The sequence below is a fragment of the Malaclemys terrapin genome, chromosome 17, assembly GCF_027887155.1.
Source record: "Malaclemys terrapin pileata isolate rMalTer1 chromosome 17, rMalTer1.hap1, whole genome shotgun sequence".
NCBI lineage: Eukaryota > Metazoa > Chordata > Testudines > Emydidae > Malaclemys > Malaclemys terrapin.
In genome coordinates this window covers 11,030,360-11,047,074 of record NC_071521.1, presented here as the reverse complement: position 1 = coordinate 11,047,074, position 16,715 = coordinate 11,030,360, and the positions used below count along the sequence as shown (strand labels likewise).

The following is a 16,715-nucleotide window of genomic DNA, read 5'->3' as shown; positions in this document are numbered from 1 at the left end:
TCCAAAGATGGTTCTCTAACGAACTTGTTACTTGCATTGCAACTGGGTGCAATACTAGTCCCGTTTCTGCTCATACAGCAAAACAACGGGTTTTGAGCTGGGTTTATTTCCATGCTTTCTTGTTCCATGTTTAAAACCAGGAAGGTTTTCTTTTTAATCTGGTTTCTTCCATGCTCATTCCTTCCTCCTCATCCCTTGATACACTGACAATCTATCCCTTGCTCCAGAACGCTTCCCCTGACCCTCCCTAAAATCCTGTAGAAAAGAGATTCTGCTTGGTGAGATTAAATTTTCTTTCAAACACAGCTTTAAGGCAAAAGTTTGGCAATGCAAAGCAAAGTCTACATAAGGCCGCATGACTTAGATTTGCAACTCAGAACCTTTTATCATTTAAAAAAACCCATAATAATAAATAAATAGTCAGCGATTAGCTCCAGGAACTTGAGTTTCATTCTGGGGAGAGAAAAAAAATCCCTTTCCTCCCACCAAACATAATAAAATCCCAGATAAAAACCTTATTTTGTTCTGGACAATCTGGGTGAGCTAATGAGACTGAAGTTCAAACAATAATTAAAGTCAGGAAGAAAAGAAAGCTACAGGGCTAGAAATAAAGTTTAGTTTGCTGATTCCTCGCTTAGGAATCAAAGTGATGAGACAGACCCTGGTAAGGTCTCCTCTTTAGCTTTAGCACAGTGAGATCCGTCCCAATGGGAGAAGGTAGAATGGTTGCATTTCTGTTGAATGAATAAAAAGTGCATCTGAATTTTGCTTAGATTCTAAAAATATCTAAGTGCAGGGTTATTTTCTTCCCTTCTGGTGCCGGGATGCCAGGTTGCTATTACCGATATTTTGAAGGGATCACCACTAGTGGTGGCCCGTCCTTTGGCCTCCACATGAGTACCTGAGCATCATTGGCATTGGGTTTCACAAGGGCACTGGGTGGTATTGGCTCATTCTTGCTAAGGACCTGGGGCTGCTCTTGAGCAAAGGGTTGCCGCAGCGTAGCACGCTGCCCCAAGGGTCTGCTGGGATTCACCTCTATGCCCAGCCTCATACGCCACTTGATAGTCTGCAGGGTCACCATCTCGCTGGTGGCCATGTTGGTGGCAACCAACCAGGTGGTGAAGCTTTGATCCCGGTGGATGCTCGTGAGTTTTGCCATGTTGCTCTCGCTCACGGGCACCGCCCACGTGACGCTTGGGTAGAAGTTATCATTCATACTGATGTTGAACTTGGATTCCTTCCTGGTGGGCCCCACGATCATGCAGGTTTCTGTGGTGTTGCCGTACCAGGGGTAGTTCACACCGTCCGAGTCACTTATGGCCTGTATCTTGCCATCTTGCAGGTCCGGGAGCTCCCAACTCGACCTGCCACAACCAAGAAGGAATCACGGAAAACTGATTAGCGCAGGGACTCACTGGGCTGGGTTTTCATTGTACAGCCTGAGAGCGGGGGCGGCTCTGAGTATCTTCCTTCATCGGGATTTGTGCTCCCAGTGTTACTCTGTGATGAGCGCTCATCCCTTCTGTTAAAACAGCATTGCAAACGCCTAGGCCCAATCCTAGAGGTGGGGGGCACCATTGCACTGGTATCAAACAGGATTGGAAATTCAGTCTCAAGGCTTGGTACCAGTGTGGTCACAACTTAACTACTGGGAGTGCTCTCAAATATACTGGTGTTTCTAAACTTCTACAGAGGGCCCTTTATACCACAATCAGAGCCATGAGACCCACCCCAGTTCACTTTTCTCCTATCCCTTAAAAACCCTTTATTGCAACCGGTCTTGTGCTGCTCCTTACTCAGCCTCTTACTCATTCCCTTGCCTCCAGGACAAACAAGCTGCCTCCAGTTTCCTGGCCCCCGCTGGTTTTAAGTAAGAGGAGGAGTCAAACCCAAATCTCCCAACTAGCCAGGGCTGCTGCCAAGCTGGCAGTCAGACTTCCAATCCTATGTGACAGGAGGAGCAGCCTTGAGTGGTAGGGAGAGGAGGTCCGCAATCTAATGGCTTTCAGAGGGCCCTGCCACTCACTAAGTCCTGAAAATAAATACTTGCGTTTAACAGGGACCTTCCTATCGTCATTCAGTCTCTAACCACACACCATTGTTCAGCGTTCTGGACAAGCTACTGTCCTCTCCATCTGCCCCTGCTCTATACCAGTCATGGGTAGGGCCCTCCAAATTCACGGTCCATTTTGCTCAATTTCACGGTCATATGATTTAAAAAATCATAAATTTCATGATTTCATATATTTAAATCTGAAATTTCAGTGTTGTAACTATAGGGGTCCTGACCCAAAAGGGTGTTGTGGGGGGCTGGGTTGCAAGGTTATTGTAGGGGGGGGGTCTTGGTATTGCCACCCTTACTTCTGCGCTGCTGGTGGCAGGGTGCTGCCTTCAGAGCTGGGCACCTGGCCAGCAGCCACTCCTCTCCGGCCACCTAGCTCTGAAGGCAGCAAAGAAGTAAAGGTGGCAATACCATGACCCCCCTACAATAACCTTGCCAACCCCCTTTTGGGTCAGGACCTCCTGTTTGAGAAATGCTGGTTTCGCATGTGAAATCTGTAGAATATGGGGTAAAAGTACACAACAGACCAGATTTCACGGCCGTGAATTTGGTAGGGCCCTAGTCATGGGCAAGGATTGCCTTGTACAGCATCCAGAACAATGGGGTTCTGATCCTGACCAGGGGCTCTGGACACTACTTTAATACAAATTACATTAAATAAGGCCCAGCCTCTCCCTCTACCCCTTCCCCAGTCCCTCCTCTTTAATCTAAGACAACTTTCTTACAGCACAAGACTTGACGGTGCAGCTAAAAACCCAACCAAGCCAATAATAATGAGGCAGGTTGTTCCAGTGACCCTCGGGGCTGTTACTTTGCAGTTCAGCTACAAAAGAGCAGCCTCCCCTGGGGGGGGGGGGGGGGGGAGGAGCGTTACAGCTGGGCAGATTGTTCTTAATTAGGCAGCTGGAGAGTGCAGGGAGATAAAGTCTGTGGCTTGACAAATGTATAGAGGGTCTGCGTATACTACTTTGCATTTCCAAATCCAGGGCGCTCACCGCATTTTCCAAACGCTAATAAGCACCGTAGCCCCCCTCCCACCTACCTTGTGTTTTATCTATTTTACAGATGTTGAAGCACAGAGAGGTAAATGGTCTGATTTTTTTCCCCCTCCCTCCCCCCCAAGTTGCTCAGCACTTGCAGAGCCCACTGACGTTAGTGGGGTCTGGGAGTGCTCGACACTTCTGAGAATCTGGCCCTAAATGCCTGACCCAACATCACAGCAAGTTAGAGCAGTGAGAGAGTGTGCAGTCCAGGGGCTAGGCTGCTAGAGTGGGAGTCAGGAGACTTGGGTTCTGTTCCCTCCGCTCCACTGCTGACCTCTTGGCTGAGCTTGGACAAGTCACTTCCCTTCCCACCTTTTGTCTATTTAGCCTGTAAGCTCTTCAGAGCAGAGAGCCTCCTGTCTGTGTGGTGCCTAGCACAAGGTGGGTCTAATTTTGGTTGGAGCCTCAGGCGCTACCTACCAAAATACAAATGATAAATGTTAGTGGCAGAGCTGAGGAAAGCACCTAGAAGTTCTGACTCCTCATCACCTGCTGTCACCGTTAGACAAAAGTGCCAGCCCCAAGGCCATCACAGTAACCACAAAAGCAAAGGCTAAGAGGTTCAATGCCCTCTAAACCAGGAGGGGGAGGGGAGAGCAGCTGCAGTCAGTCTTTCTGATTGCAAGTTTAAACGTAATCACAGGACTCCAACGAAAAGGCTAGTGCTTTCTATTGAGAAGATGAACAAAAATGTTCCTGCCTGACCTGCACATTTAACATCAAATGCTGGAGTTTTGACCCTTTCAGTTGGATTTTTCAGGCCCATTATGAGAATCTGATTATTGGGTAAGAGGAATATGATGCCAGAGGTAGTTGAGCTCAGCTGAGAGCCTGATTTTTTTTGCAAAGTAGACACCCCAGACTCCAGTGACCACAAATGCTGACATGAGCCCAAAGGCCAAGATGCATTCTGGAGGCCTGCTTTTACAAATTGAGCTGGCAATGCTGGTTCTCATGTGCACACTGAATTCCTACTGGCTATCACACGCTAGAATTACTGTGTTTTGGGGGGATTTTCTTGCACTTCAGTACAAATCCTATGTCCCATCCTTTAAAACCGCCCTTAGAGTAAATCAGAGAAACATGCTTTGAGCACAGGACTGGGAGCAGGGGATTCTACAGTCTAATCTAATATTGACTGTGTGGTTTTGGGCTAGCCACTGACCCGCTCCTTGCCTCAGTTTTCCAATCTGTAACTTGGGAATAATACAAGCTACCTCACAAAGCTGTTCTGAGGCTAATTAGTTTAATGTTTGGAGAGCCCCATGAGATTTCTCTTTCACTAGTTAGCAGCAGAAGTTTGTCTCTAACTATCCTGTGGGATATTTTATACGATCTGAGGTTTGTCGTGGTCTCCTTGGTTAAAAGCCTTGCACTTGTGGTTATGCAGCATACTGTATACTGGGTGGCTGCATGTCTAGTGCTGTCGTCTGTACAGTGCTCAGGGGTGTTGCAGGATGGAAGACACAACATAAAAGGAAAATATTAAGTGCAAAGCATTATTTTAGGAAACTGCATAGGGCGCTAAGATCTGGGGTCAAGATCTTCAAAAGTCACTAGCAACTTTGGGTGCCCACCTTCAAGGAGCCTGATTTGCAGAGTGCAGGTGCTCAACACTTCCTGGAAATCAGGCCCCTTTAACGTGTCTCAAGTTGGGCCCCTAAAAATCACTAGTCACTTCTGAACATCTTGGCCTCAGACCGTCCAGGCCACAGAAACCTGGCATCCTGCCCCTCAGCCTGGTAAATTCAGTGCCATGTGATGTTATCAGAACCTGTAGGGGTATATAGCCTGATTCGGTTTGTCATGTGCTACAAACCTATTGGCTAACATACTGTCTGCGGCAGTTCTTGTTCTTCCAAGTATATTGCCAACAGACAGAGGGAGTCCTTTGCCTGAGAGCCACTTCTGACCTAAAACTGTAAAAAGAAACCCTCTGAGTGGATTCTAGCCATAACCCCATGGCACAGGGGAGACTGATTATATGAGTGTCTCTTAAACAGCTAGGAGTCATTCCTCCCCTACGCCCCTCAACAAGGGATGAGAAAGAAAAGCTCCAGGGATTTTTCAGTGAACTCCTCCCCGCGAGGGAAGATGAATAGGAGGTCACGTACTATAGCAACAGGTTTAGCCCTTGCAGCAATGTCTCATCAAGTGTGATCTCTGGAATACCATATGGGAATCCTTTCTCTCCCTTTCAGCAGATGGTTTAGGATTACTTTCCGTTCAAATCGTTGCTGATGCTGTTTGATTGAGGCCCGGGGACGAGGCGTGACAATTTCCTAGACGTTCCTATACATTATGGATGTGCCCACTGCTGAGACACGGGCGCAGGGGCTGTACAAACGTGGGTGCACCACACTGGGATATCTCGTTTGGGACTCAGCCTGCTACTTGAGGTCTGCAACTGAATCCTGAGCTGGTTTGTCCTACCCTTGCCCAGGCTGGTGGAAAAACTCTGGCTGAGGATTCCACTGAAACTGTGAAAACAAGTTAATTGGTTCCACCTTAGCGCCTGATGGATCTTTTGTCTGCATCCCAAAACCACTATGTAAGAGCCTCTGGTCAGGAGCAGCTCTGCAAAGGTTGTTGCAAGTCAGCACTGAGAGGTGTAGGCAGCTCTGTGCTGGGCCCTGGATTAGACCGGTAAGGAGTGTTGCTATATGGCTGAGGTGCATCGGTTTAACTTTATAGACTGACTCGGGCTGGTGGTGGGTGGATTAGGAGTGGATGCTGCAGGGCAGGTGAAAGGTTTGGGGAGGAAATTTGCACAATACCCATGGCTCTATGCCTAATTCTAGCAAGTGTGAATAATCCTGAGGATTTCAATGAGCCTCAAATTTACTCGCAAATGTTAGTGAGAGGAAGAAGTAGGCCTTCGTCATCATCCTGTTACTGGAGCAAGGGGAAACTAAATAGCATAGTTCATGAACCACAAAACCTCGAGTTCCTGCCCCTTGCCGGCTGTTATTATCAAAGATCTCTTGCCAAGAGGGGTCATGACCTTTGATTGTGTGGCTTGTCCATATGAAGTCAAATAATTCTCTCCAACTGACCATTTTAACATGCTCAGAAGGAGGTGCTGCAGAATGCCCCATTGCTACAAACGGATCTCTCTGGGATTAAAACTGTGCCATGGAAAGCCCAGAAACTTGCACTGTAAATTATTCGACACCAGGGAAGCTGTGTGAACTCCCAAGGCTATCTGATTTCAGGCTGAGCTGCTCCAAAATCAATGGTTCTGGCTTGTAATGCTGACAAGTTTGTGTTTTACACTGCTGCTCAGTCGTCCAGAATCACCATAAACTAGGTAGCTGAAAGGCCGGCTTTAACTTACCGCAGGGCCTTTACTAACACATGAATACTCTTTCAGCTACATCTCCATGGAGCAATGGTGCCCGGGCTGTAGCCTGTCAAGCCATATTTTCCAGCCCTCCTAATTTGGGCTCTGACCCTCCCCATTTCCTTTTCAGGCATGTTTCTTTCTATTCCCTAAAGAGGGGACCTGGCTTATACAATCTCTCTGGATGTTCCCCTGCAGCATAACATGAGGCTAAAAGTGCAGCATTGTGTGCAGACACAGCAAAGTGACCTCCAGCTTTCCGCAGCAAGCAGGATGACATGGGTGCATTAAGTTAACCTTTTCAGACAGGCATAATGTGCCATCAGTAAACACTCGGGTGCTAGCTCATCCTCGGACCTCAATGCTTGAAGCCAGACCTTAATTACTCACAGGACATTATGGCCTTGCATATTGTTTTTATAGTAAAAGGGGGGCGCTTGCATCAGATCTAGACTTTGCGTTGCACAGATGCCCAAGAGGAATCCATATCGGGGCAATGCAAAGCCATCCTAGGCTTTCCACCCATCCTTCCACATGATTCATTGTGACCAGAGGTGTTGCAGGATGGAAGCTAACAAAGTCTGTGCTGGTGACAGAAACAGACCAAGGCAGCACTGCCCATTAGCAACAAGCAGGAATAATCCTGAACTGAATTTCTGTGGATTTATACCCCTGATCCGCCACGTTCAATACAACTCCCTTTATAAATTGGCTTTTACCCTCTACCTCACCTACTTCAGCACTGCAAAACCTGGTAAAGAACGAGAAGTGAATAAGAAAGTGGAATGGGGACAGACTCTCATGCATGAGAGTAACAGAGCTGTTACCGCTTTTAGACTTTGGAGGAACCTCAATGAGTTGGTTTGCTGCGCATCAGAAATGTCACTGTTCTTTTAGTGGATGAGTCTCCAATCACATTTCTTCTCCTGGGGTCTTGGCAGTTTATTTTTCACATAGGTTTGTTTTTATAGCAGAGATCAGTTTAATTCTATTTCTGTTGTAGGCCCTGGAAGATGTAATCTTTAAGGCATCTCTCTTTTAAAACTTTAAGGGACACAGAGAAAAATCTATATACAATTTTATTTTAAAAAGCCTTCGCAGATGACTCAAAAAGTCTGGTTTATTTATCAGTCTTTTGCTTATCACCATCTGTGCTGCTACGTGCACTTTACTCCATGGATACAGTGAAATTAACCTGGTTAATTTCATGTAAATTTTATATTATTTGTATTACGATAGCACCTAGGAGCCCCAGCCATGGACCACACTGTGCTAGGCACTGTACAAACACAGAACAAAGAGATGGTCCCTGCCTCAAAGAGCTTACAATTTAAGTAGGACCTGACCTGACCTTCCCCTCCCTGCTTAAGCAAAGCTTTCACTGCCTTATTCTGATCACCCCAGTTAAGTAGCATCTTGCGCCAGACAAATAGTTCCATTCACTTCCATGGAAGTGCTACTCCGGGTAAGCAGTGGTATCAGAACCGGGCTCTCAATACAACCTAATAACCAGGGCACGTTGTTTGCAAAAGGACAGCAGAATAGGACCAGCGGGCAGTTTCACTTTGTAGTCCTTGTGCTTTATTGCTCTGCTGTTTGCTTTCGGCTCATGACACTGCAGGGGGAATCTTCATGGCCAAGGAAGCGTTCAGTGACTTTTTAAGCAATGACATTTCTCTTAGCATTAGGTTTTTCAAAAGTAAGTGTGTGTGTGTGTGTGTGTGTGTGTGTGTGTGTGTGTAACCTAAAAACTTGGCACCTAATCCCTGAGCTGCAGACATCCTTTTAAACAAGCGTGTGTCTGACAGATTGCCTCTGTATCTCTCCTCCATCTAGTACTGAGGGGTACACACAGCTCAGTCTGCGTTCCCCAGCCATGCCTGCCTTCTTCAGTGCAATGGGCAGTGTGTAGGTGACTGAGTGACAACTTCAGAATGCAAAAGCAAAAATGCTTCAAAACCTGGTGCGAAGATGAGGCTCCCATTCTCAACCTGAATCCTTCCTGTGCAATCAGACTTCATTCAGGGCATGGACATTAATTTTTGTATTCAGAGTTATTAGAGCCTGATTTAATGGTCTGTTCCAACAGTGATTTTTTTTAAAAATGTTCCTATTTAAGAGGGAGTGTTCCTTGGGCCAAATTCTCCACTGCTGTAAAACTCCAGCAATGGAACTCTGCTGATGTACACCAGCTGACAACCTGGCCCATTCTTTCAACCAGATTTCCATTGGTAAAAAGCTCTTGCAGTCCAATGGCATTAAGAGGTCTTTCTCCCCAAATGCCCTTTTTATAGCTTTATCATGTGGCAGGTCTGGGGGCAACTCCCTAAGGAAAAGGCATGGAGAGGCCAACAAACTTTTAATCATGTTTTCATAATGTACAAAATCAGCTAAATATGGCTGACCCCAGAGGAAAGCACCTCTTTGCACACATGCAATGATATTTTCATCCCTAAATTTTCATTGTTTACTGAATTATAGTTCATTGTTCCTCTGTATATGAGCTTATTTCCAGCTGCTCTGATAATACTTAGCTCTTATACAGAACTTTTATTCTACATCTATCACAGCGTTTTAGAAAGGAAAGTCAACATCATTGTCCTCAATGTACAGATGGGAAAACAGAGGCACAGAGACAAGGTGACTTGCCTCAGCTCTCCGCCTGTGAGTGACAGTTGGGTATAGGACAACTGCCCTGTTAGTTTTGTTTTACTGAATACCCACCTATATTTATACACCAGTGGATTTTTGTGTTTTCCTTTGCACCTGATCATCTAGGCTGATTGTCAAATGAGGCTATGGGGTTAGGCACCCAATTTGTTTCAGCTTTGAAACCCCCAGCCCTAATTTCTTGTTGCTGGGCCCTACCCTGCAGAACCCCATTTTAAAGAGCAGAGAGTGAGACCAACCTTCCAGGGCTCAGCCCACTGTGTGTGCTTTAGAATCAGTAAAATCTTCCCCCCTTCCCCATCCAACCTAACTCTATCAATATTTGGCTCAAGCAGAAAGCTCCCCCTCACCAACAATGAGCTGAGAAAGGAAATGGGGACAGAAAGTGGGAACTGTTGCTCCTTGGCAATCTGCTCCCCTGGGGCGCTGGGCCTGTCAGGCACATATTCACTTCATGCCTGGAATGTCAAACTCATGTCATTACGCTAGGCAAATACTGTATATAAGCTTGCCCTCTCTGGGTCCTGCAGTGCTCCTGGAGGGGAGAGGCACTGGAAGGCGGAGTACAGCAGAGAGGCAGTTGGACCTTTTGGGAAGGCAATATGTTAGGTTCATCTGCTCTCTGGTTCTATCCTCTATCCCCCTTCTCTTCCCTCCTCCCCACCTTTTATTTTGTAGTTGGCCTGTCTTTCCCCTAGCTAGGCAAGCATTCCCCTTACGCGGTGCTTGCTGAATTAGCAAGCAGGAAGGCTGCTTAAGCCTGACCTTTTCATCCCATCTTCGGCTGGAGACTGGGCAGCATCAGTGCGTCCAGTCACCAAGCCACCTGCCTCCCCCAGCCTACGCTATGTTCTAACGTCAGGCTCTTGTATTGCTGGCTGGGCAAACCACTTCCGCTGCACCATGAGTCTTCTACTAGTTTTACCCATGAGCCACACACTTGCTATTCGGTGTGGGTGTGGGTGTGTAATAGTTAGTTATTTATATATATAGATGGAGCTGCATTTCCACTTACATCACAATTTGGAGGTTGAGAGGTGTGGTGTTTTTTCCCCTGGTCTTTTCACTTCCTGTTCTTACATGGTGTGGATGGGGATGTACATTTTTAACCGCAGCCCCAGCGTGCTGCAGAGGGTTAACCCATCACTCTTGCAGCCAAATCCTGCTTGCCTCACCCAGGCAGGCAGCCTGTTGCAATGAGCAAAGCAAACAGAATTCAGCCCCTTAATGCTGCCTTCCATTCATGGCTGGTGTCATGTCAAGCCCTCATCCCTGCTGATAGCACATTGCAGGAATAGCAACCCAACTTGTTTACAACAGCAGAGCGCTGCAAGTGTCGGCATTTGTTTGCATTCTGATTTGTCAGAAAGCACCCTTTCCTTTTTTAAAAAGAGGGCAGCGGCGAAGAGCTGGCATGGAAGGGACTCCCTTATCATATGAAAAGCAACGCCCTTGTCTTCTCCGCAATCTCGTGGCGGGGTGACTTCTGCTTTCAGGTTTTACAGCGTTACTGGAACCCTCGGACCACTCTCTGTATAAATGGTATTGCATTTGGATGGCTACCAAACCCAGCGTTTCTGTTTTAGAGCCTGATTTTGTTCCCCTGGGCGTCAATGGAAAAACACCCAATACCTTTAAGGGGCAAGATCAAGCCCTTATCTCTCTTTTTTTTTTTTTTTTTTTTTTTTAAAGAAGTGTACAGTTTTAATATTAGAGAAGGTAAATCAAATGGGTTAAATGGTGCTTCACCAGCCAGGTCCTGCTTCCCCTACTGCAACACACACACACACACTCTCTCCCTCACTGGAAATACTTACATTCCCTGCTCTCCATAGTGGTTGTAAAACTCCATATGGCTACATGCTTGAATCCAACCCACGATCCAGGTCTCTTTCTTGGGGATAGGAGGTACCAAGACCTGGGCAGAGGCTCGAAAGTGAGGGGTCCGGTATCGCAGAACCACGCTGGACGACTCATCGATGCTGGTGGGAACAGGATCGATGGAGGCTTTCACCTCAATCACTGAAATACTTTCCCGGAAAACTTTGGATTTGCAGCTAATACTCTGAATACAGCCCATGGCATACAACACCAGTGCAATTCCTAGGACACTCCAGCAATCCTGGGGAAGATTAGGCATTGAAATGATAGGGTGCTAGATCAAATATAGATCTTCCTGGTTTGTAATCTCAAAAATGATATCCATAGGATAGAAAATTCATCATATAAAGTCTTTATTTGAATTTCAGTATTATCGCTGCTGCTTTTATGGATTTAGCTGCACTTCAGAAGCAAAAGGGCCTTTTCTTATTCTCTAGTTAATGACAGATGAAGTCTTTCATTCATATATTCTTTGGATTAAAAAAAGTCTTGAGTTTAATAAATAATCATCTCCTTTTTTTAAAGATGAGATATTTAGTCCTTCCTCTTTTTGAATGCCATCTGTTCACCATGAAACATCAGCGAAGCTGGCATTTCCCTTTATTCTTTGGATGAAAAAGCAGAATGCTGATAGACACATCTATATAAATAATAAAATACTTCTTGTCACAGCCCCTGTAGATTTTCACTTCCGGACTTGCAGTTGTTCATAACTTCCCTTTGCAAAGAAAAATAGTACTGTAATTAAAAAAAAAAAAAATAACGGTGGAAAATGTTAAATCGGCCACATCTCTGATTTGGAGGCTTCTGTAGATGTCAGAGAGATGGGTGTTGCTGATTTTTTTTTTTTTATTTAAAGTAACAGCTTAAATAATAAATCACAGGTCTTTGTCACGCATCACATTCCCCCGGCTTTGCCTGTGGAAATACAATAGGAGGAGAAATGAATAAAATGAGCAGTTCCCAAGGAGATATTTTAGCTTTTCTATTGCACCACTTCGCTGATTTCTGTTTCAACTTTGCTCTCCCTTCTTCCCTCAGTCCCTGTGGGTTCCAACTGCAGAAACATAACTGGTGGCAGCCCAGCAGACTCCCGGTCTCCTCCCCCCCTGGGCTTTTCGCGATCTGTGGGGAGTGGGGCTACCTCGCCTGGGTTTAGTCCTCGCACCTCTCCGCTCCGCACCTGGCTGTGGGATGGGGAGGAGCCGGCTGTGAGATCTGTAGAAGTTTTGTCGAAGTTTCTCTGCTGTTACTGGTGGCGGCGGCTGCTTCCTGGCTGCTCTCCCGCTAGGTCACGATCCGCCACGCTGACCCAGCCTGCAGCAAACAATCGCCGCCCGTGACATCTCCACTCCCCCGCCACCTGGGCTGGGGAAGGATGCGAAGCCGGCAGGATACGAGCCCGGCGGTGGCTTCGCAGCTTCCCCCACCCCACCCCTCCTCCTCCTCTTCCAGCGCTGGGCTCTTAGTTTGATGCTGCAGTGGATCGCATGTCACGCCGCCTGTGTCCTCAGATGTCTCGGCAGCCCGCCTCCGGGGACCAGGCTCGCCCTCACCCCCAGGGGCTCGTCTGCAGGCGTGGGGCGCGTGTCCTTCGCATGTGTGTGAACCGAGAGAGAAAACAGCCTTTCCCCCCAGTCTGTGCTTCCGGATCCTTCTGTCTTCAGCGCTTCACAGCATCCTGCACCTTAGGGGAACTTTGCATTTTCACCAATGCATCCCCCCCCCTCCCCCCTTGGGACCAATGTCATTCACAGGCTCAGATCGCGTCGGAGCTGCGGCTGCTGGAGGCTTCTTGGTGTCGGGACAGTAGCTTCTTCGTGCATCCGTTTGCTAGGCTTTTCCAGCCAGACCTGTATGCGCGTGGGGGGGTGGGTGGTTTTTTTGCTTTATGTCTAGGAAGGTGAGCAAAGCAGAAGCGATCCCCCCCTTTCCCCCGCTGTTGCAAGCTTCCTCTTTTTGCCAGAAATCAATCGGGGGGCAGTATCTGAATTGTATTTCAGCCTCTCCCGTGGATCAGTCCCTTGGACGGTGGCGGGGACACAACCCTGCTTCAGTTTCTGCTGCAGCATCAGAAAGGCAACCAGGTCAAACTTTGCAAGAAACTCATTCCCAGCATTTTCATGCCCGTGGCATTCTCAGGCAGCCCAGCTGTTCTTGCCGGCTTTCCAGGGAGGGAGCTCTGGGCATGACAGCTTCTTTCCCTCCGCCCCAGTCCAATTGCAGTATTATTAGCAGGTCTCTCTCTCTGCCGCTCATACCTCCCTCTCTCTCTCTCTCCTAGCCCTCCCCCTGTATTCCTCGCTCAAACTGCAGCTGTTGGAGCTAAACCTCTTTGCAAAACGGCATTTCCTTTCAACAGCTTCAGGCATTCTGGGTAATGTAGTTTTGTTTTTTTCATTCCACCTATATATTTTGTTTTAAATGCAATGCATTTTCTGTCACTTTAATTTTGGCCCTTTTCTCTCCTCCGGAATATTTGCTGGTTGAAGTTTGGTAGGTGGATTCAGTCAGGGGCATGACATTCCCTTAGTCCTAGAGGCTCTCGGCTGGGTGCGGATTCTGGCAATGGGAAATCAAAAGCTCTCCGTAGTGGGAAAAGGGCTGAGGAATTACCAGGGCCACCCAGAGGGGGGGACAAGTGGGGCAATTTGCCCCGGGCCCCCTATGAGAATATAGTATTCTATAATATTGCATTTTTTTTTATGGAAGGGGCCCCCCGAATTGCTTTGCCCCAGGCCCCCTGAATCTTCTGGGCGGCCCTGGGAATTGCTGGCATAGACAGAAAATTGAAAGGGGCTGTTAGGAAGCAATGGCTCGTGGGAAAGTTATTATCTTGTATTATTGATACTTGCAATGTTGCTGCAATGGTCTTGTTGTAGGTTTTTCCTCAGTGTGTTGGGTGCTGGGCTCTGTGAAAATCTGAGCATGAACCCTGCTGGGCGAGCACAGCTGCAAACCTGGGGTGCATGCATGTGTATGTGTGTGTGCTTTTATAGAATTATTATTCTAGCTCTTAGTGCTTTTCATCTGTAGAGCTCAAAGCTCTTTACAAAGATGGTCAGTATTATTATGCCCATTTTGTAGATGGGGAAACTGCGGCACGGAAACATGAAATGACTTGCCCAAGGTCAACCAACAGTATAGTCTATCATCTCAATATAATAAGATGGACACGTGTGTGTTATTTACATACACAATTTATTTAGCTCTGACAATGTGCTTGGCACTGTGCCGTCTACCCAGGTACATCTCTGCCCTTGACTCTACAGTCGTCTAATAGATACACGGAAGTTTGGGAGGCAGAGGGAAATTTAGACACGCAGATGCCTTCGGGACAGGGCGAGGTTGTATCTGCTCCTCATGGGCAGTGCTGGAATCACAATGGAGCCCATTGGAGCTGAGACCCGAGCGAGAGCACAAGAATTTCACTGGGATGTGCAGGCATAAATTCCTGCCTCCAACTCTGTCTGACCAATAATGTTCAACCCTCCTCCCTCCCTCTTTTCAGCCAGGGTCCCTCATTCGTCCACCCTTCTGCCCTGGAGAATAGCATGAGGTGGTTTGCTGAGCCCACGCACCTTCCTCGGCCTGCTCCCGCTCTTCATGCACCTTCCACTCTTCATGCGGAACAGAGCAGAACTGGCCACCCCACTCAATAGGTTGGGGCAGAAAGAGCCAGGGAGGGACACTCAGGCCCAGAGAGTACCACAGAAGGAGTTTCCCTGGCTGCCAGGGTGATGGGCTGATGGGGAGGGGAGTGGTGAGCTGCTAAGCAAGCCCCTGACTGTAGGAAGAAATGATTGTAGGGGAGTGGGGGGCAGAGACCAGCCCCAGATGGAGCAGGAGAGATCATGAGGTTTCTCCTATTTGACTTTAAAAGTCATTTACAATCTGCTCTCTCAGCAGAGATCCCCTACAGCCTAACTAGGCATGGACACAGACTTTCACATTTTGCAGCCACGCCCCGTTGGCCTGTGAAATGGTCAAATTAAGCTAAACAGGATCAGAGCTGGTCAGTCTTTGGATGGAAGCTTCCAGGGAAACAGGTGCTAGAAGGGGCATTCATTGAACATTTAGCAAGTGGTAATATTTTTGTGCTTTATATTTTTCAAAGTGCCATGCAAACATTGGATTCATTACTGATTATTGCTATCCCTGCAACAGATAGGGAAACTGGGCCATACAGACCATACAAGGGAGTGATTTGCCAATGAACTCGCATCAGGTCTGGTGGAGGGGGAAGTAGAACTCAGAAGTTCTTGGTTCCCAAGAGACTACTTTCTACCAAGTCAGTACTGATACCAAAACCAGCCATTGTGATGCTGAGAGTGATAGTCTGCAGACGAGACTTAAAACAAGGTAATTAAAAACCCCATTGCGCTTTTTGCAAGAGTTGAGTAGAGCTGTGTGGCCGATAGAAATTCTGTTTTGTGCAGGATTTTGAAATCTGGCTTCATTCTGAAGGGAAAAAGAAACTGAAAATTTCAAAATATATTATAACATAAAATAAGAAAAAGTTGAAATAAAACCAAAATGATTCCATTGACCCAAACCTAATTTTCTGGGGAATTTTTCTGCACTAAGAATTTCAGATTTTTAAATATTTGTTCCAATGCAGAACTATAATTTCGAAACAGAAAATTGAAATGTTTCATTCTGAAAATGTTGACAAGGGGACATTTCAACCTTGCTAGATCTTTTTCCCTCAGTGTTCTTCTGAAATTAACCCCATTTTAAGAAGCATTTTGACTTCAATAGAATCTGGTTCTGTTGCAATTTCGCTGAGCCTGTTTACCTTTGCTGTCCTGGTCAGTTTCTAATTTGGGTCATTGTAGGCTACTTATAACTCCAAATCGTCTCTGCAGTTTCAACGGGATTCTTCTTCACATGTAGCGGTATGTGGCTGCATAGCATGCTGGGAACTGTTAAACAATTGCCACATTCCACTCCAGCAGTGGCTGCATGTGAGGACGGGGTAAAGCAATACCTGTGCTAGAGTGGGGAGAAGAGCTTGAAGGTGAAAATGTTCATGCTGAAGGCTGGCCTTTGAGGCCCATAATGTAGCGCTTGGGGATATTTGTTAATCCCTTCGGTTGTCTATAGGATGCTTTTCCTTCTTAAATCTGTTTAGTGTGTGTGTGCCCCCGTCTCACATAACATAGCCCCTCTCCATTCCTCCTGGGGCTCTTTCCTCCTGGCAGTGGGGCTGATATACTGAACTATCACCTTGTTTCAGCACAGAATGGTGGAAATACAGCACCTTCTTTTATTGGGGAAAAAAAAAATACTGCCGTATTCTACACTAAAGGACTCAAATGCTGCAGCTGGAGCTAGCGTTGCTGTAGCATTCCGGATTAATACTCCAGAATACTGTGGTGTATTTTAAATAAGGTTCCTTCCTCCCCCACCACCACCTCCTCCTTCACCGCCACCTCCCAATCAAAAGCCTCCTGAAAACAAGTCCCATCATAGGAAGGCAGAAGGTTTTGCTGTTGAGCAGTTTGGCTGCAAGAGTCTGCTGCTGCTGCTTCTTGGCAGTGATTGCTGGAGCTTGGCTGTGGCTGCTGGCACTTGGGGTGTGCTGAAGGTGTCGGTGATGTTGGTGTGGGCGGGGATGGGGAGGTTTCCAGAATCACGGGGATAGAGGCATTGCTGCTGTTCCCTGATTGCACCTCCACTGCAGGCTGCGTAGCTGGGGTTGTGGACTGAG

At 47.0% G+C, this 16,715-nt stretch overlaps 2 protein-coding genes across 2 annotated transcripts in view; one reads left to right on the top strand and one right to left on the bottom strand.

Moving 5' to 3' along the window:
- Window positions 1-16,715, top strand: part of PLPP7 (phospholipid phosphatase 7 (inactive)) — a 51,439-nt gene that overhangs the window by 11,461 nt on the left and 23,263 nt on the right. The window contains exons 4-5 of the mRNA XM_054007949.1: window positions 13,287-13,379; window positions 15,170-15,364. The gene's annotated coding sequence lies outside the window, so the exon portion shown is untranslated. The remainder of the gene's footprint in view (window positions 1-13,286; window positions 13,380-15,169; window positions 15,365-16,715) is intronic.
- On the bottom strand, window positions 433-11,275 carry FAM78A (family with sequence similarity 78 member A). The gene is made up of 2 exons (XM_054007948.1): window positions 10,939-11,275; window positions 433-1,367 (listed from the first exon to the last, which is right to left on the bottom strand). The coding sequence occupies exons 1-2, from the start codon at window positions 11,259-11,261 to the stop codon at window positions 839-841; spliced, it is 852 nt and encodes a 283-aa protein (XP_053863923.1). The 5' UTR covers window positions 11,262-11,275; the 3' UTR covers window positions 433-838.

What these genes read in the sequence shown, in the direction of transcription:
- FAM78A (XM_054007948.1), bottom strand. Translation starts at nt 11,261, where the DNA reads ATGCCTAATCTTCCCCAGGATTGCTGGAGTGTCCTAGGAATTGCACTG. An exon ending in CACTATGGAGAGCAGGGAAT is followed by an intron (nt 1,368 to 10,938) that starts GTAAGTATTTCC and finishes TGGTTGTGGCAG; the next exon opens with GTCGAGTTGGGAGCTCCCGG.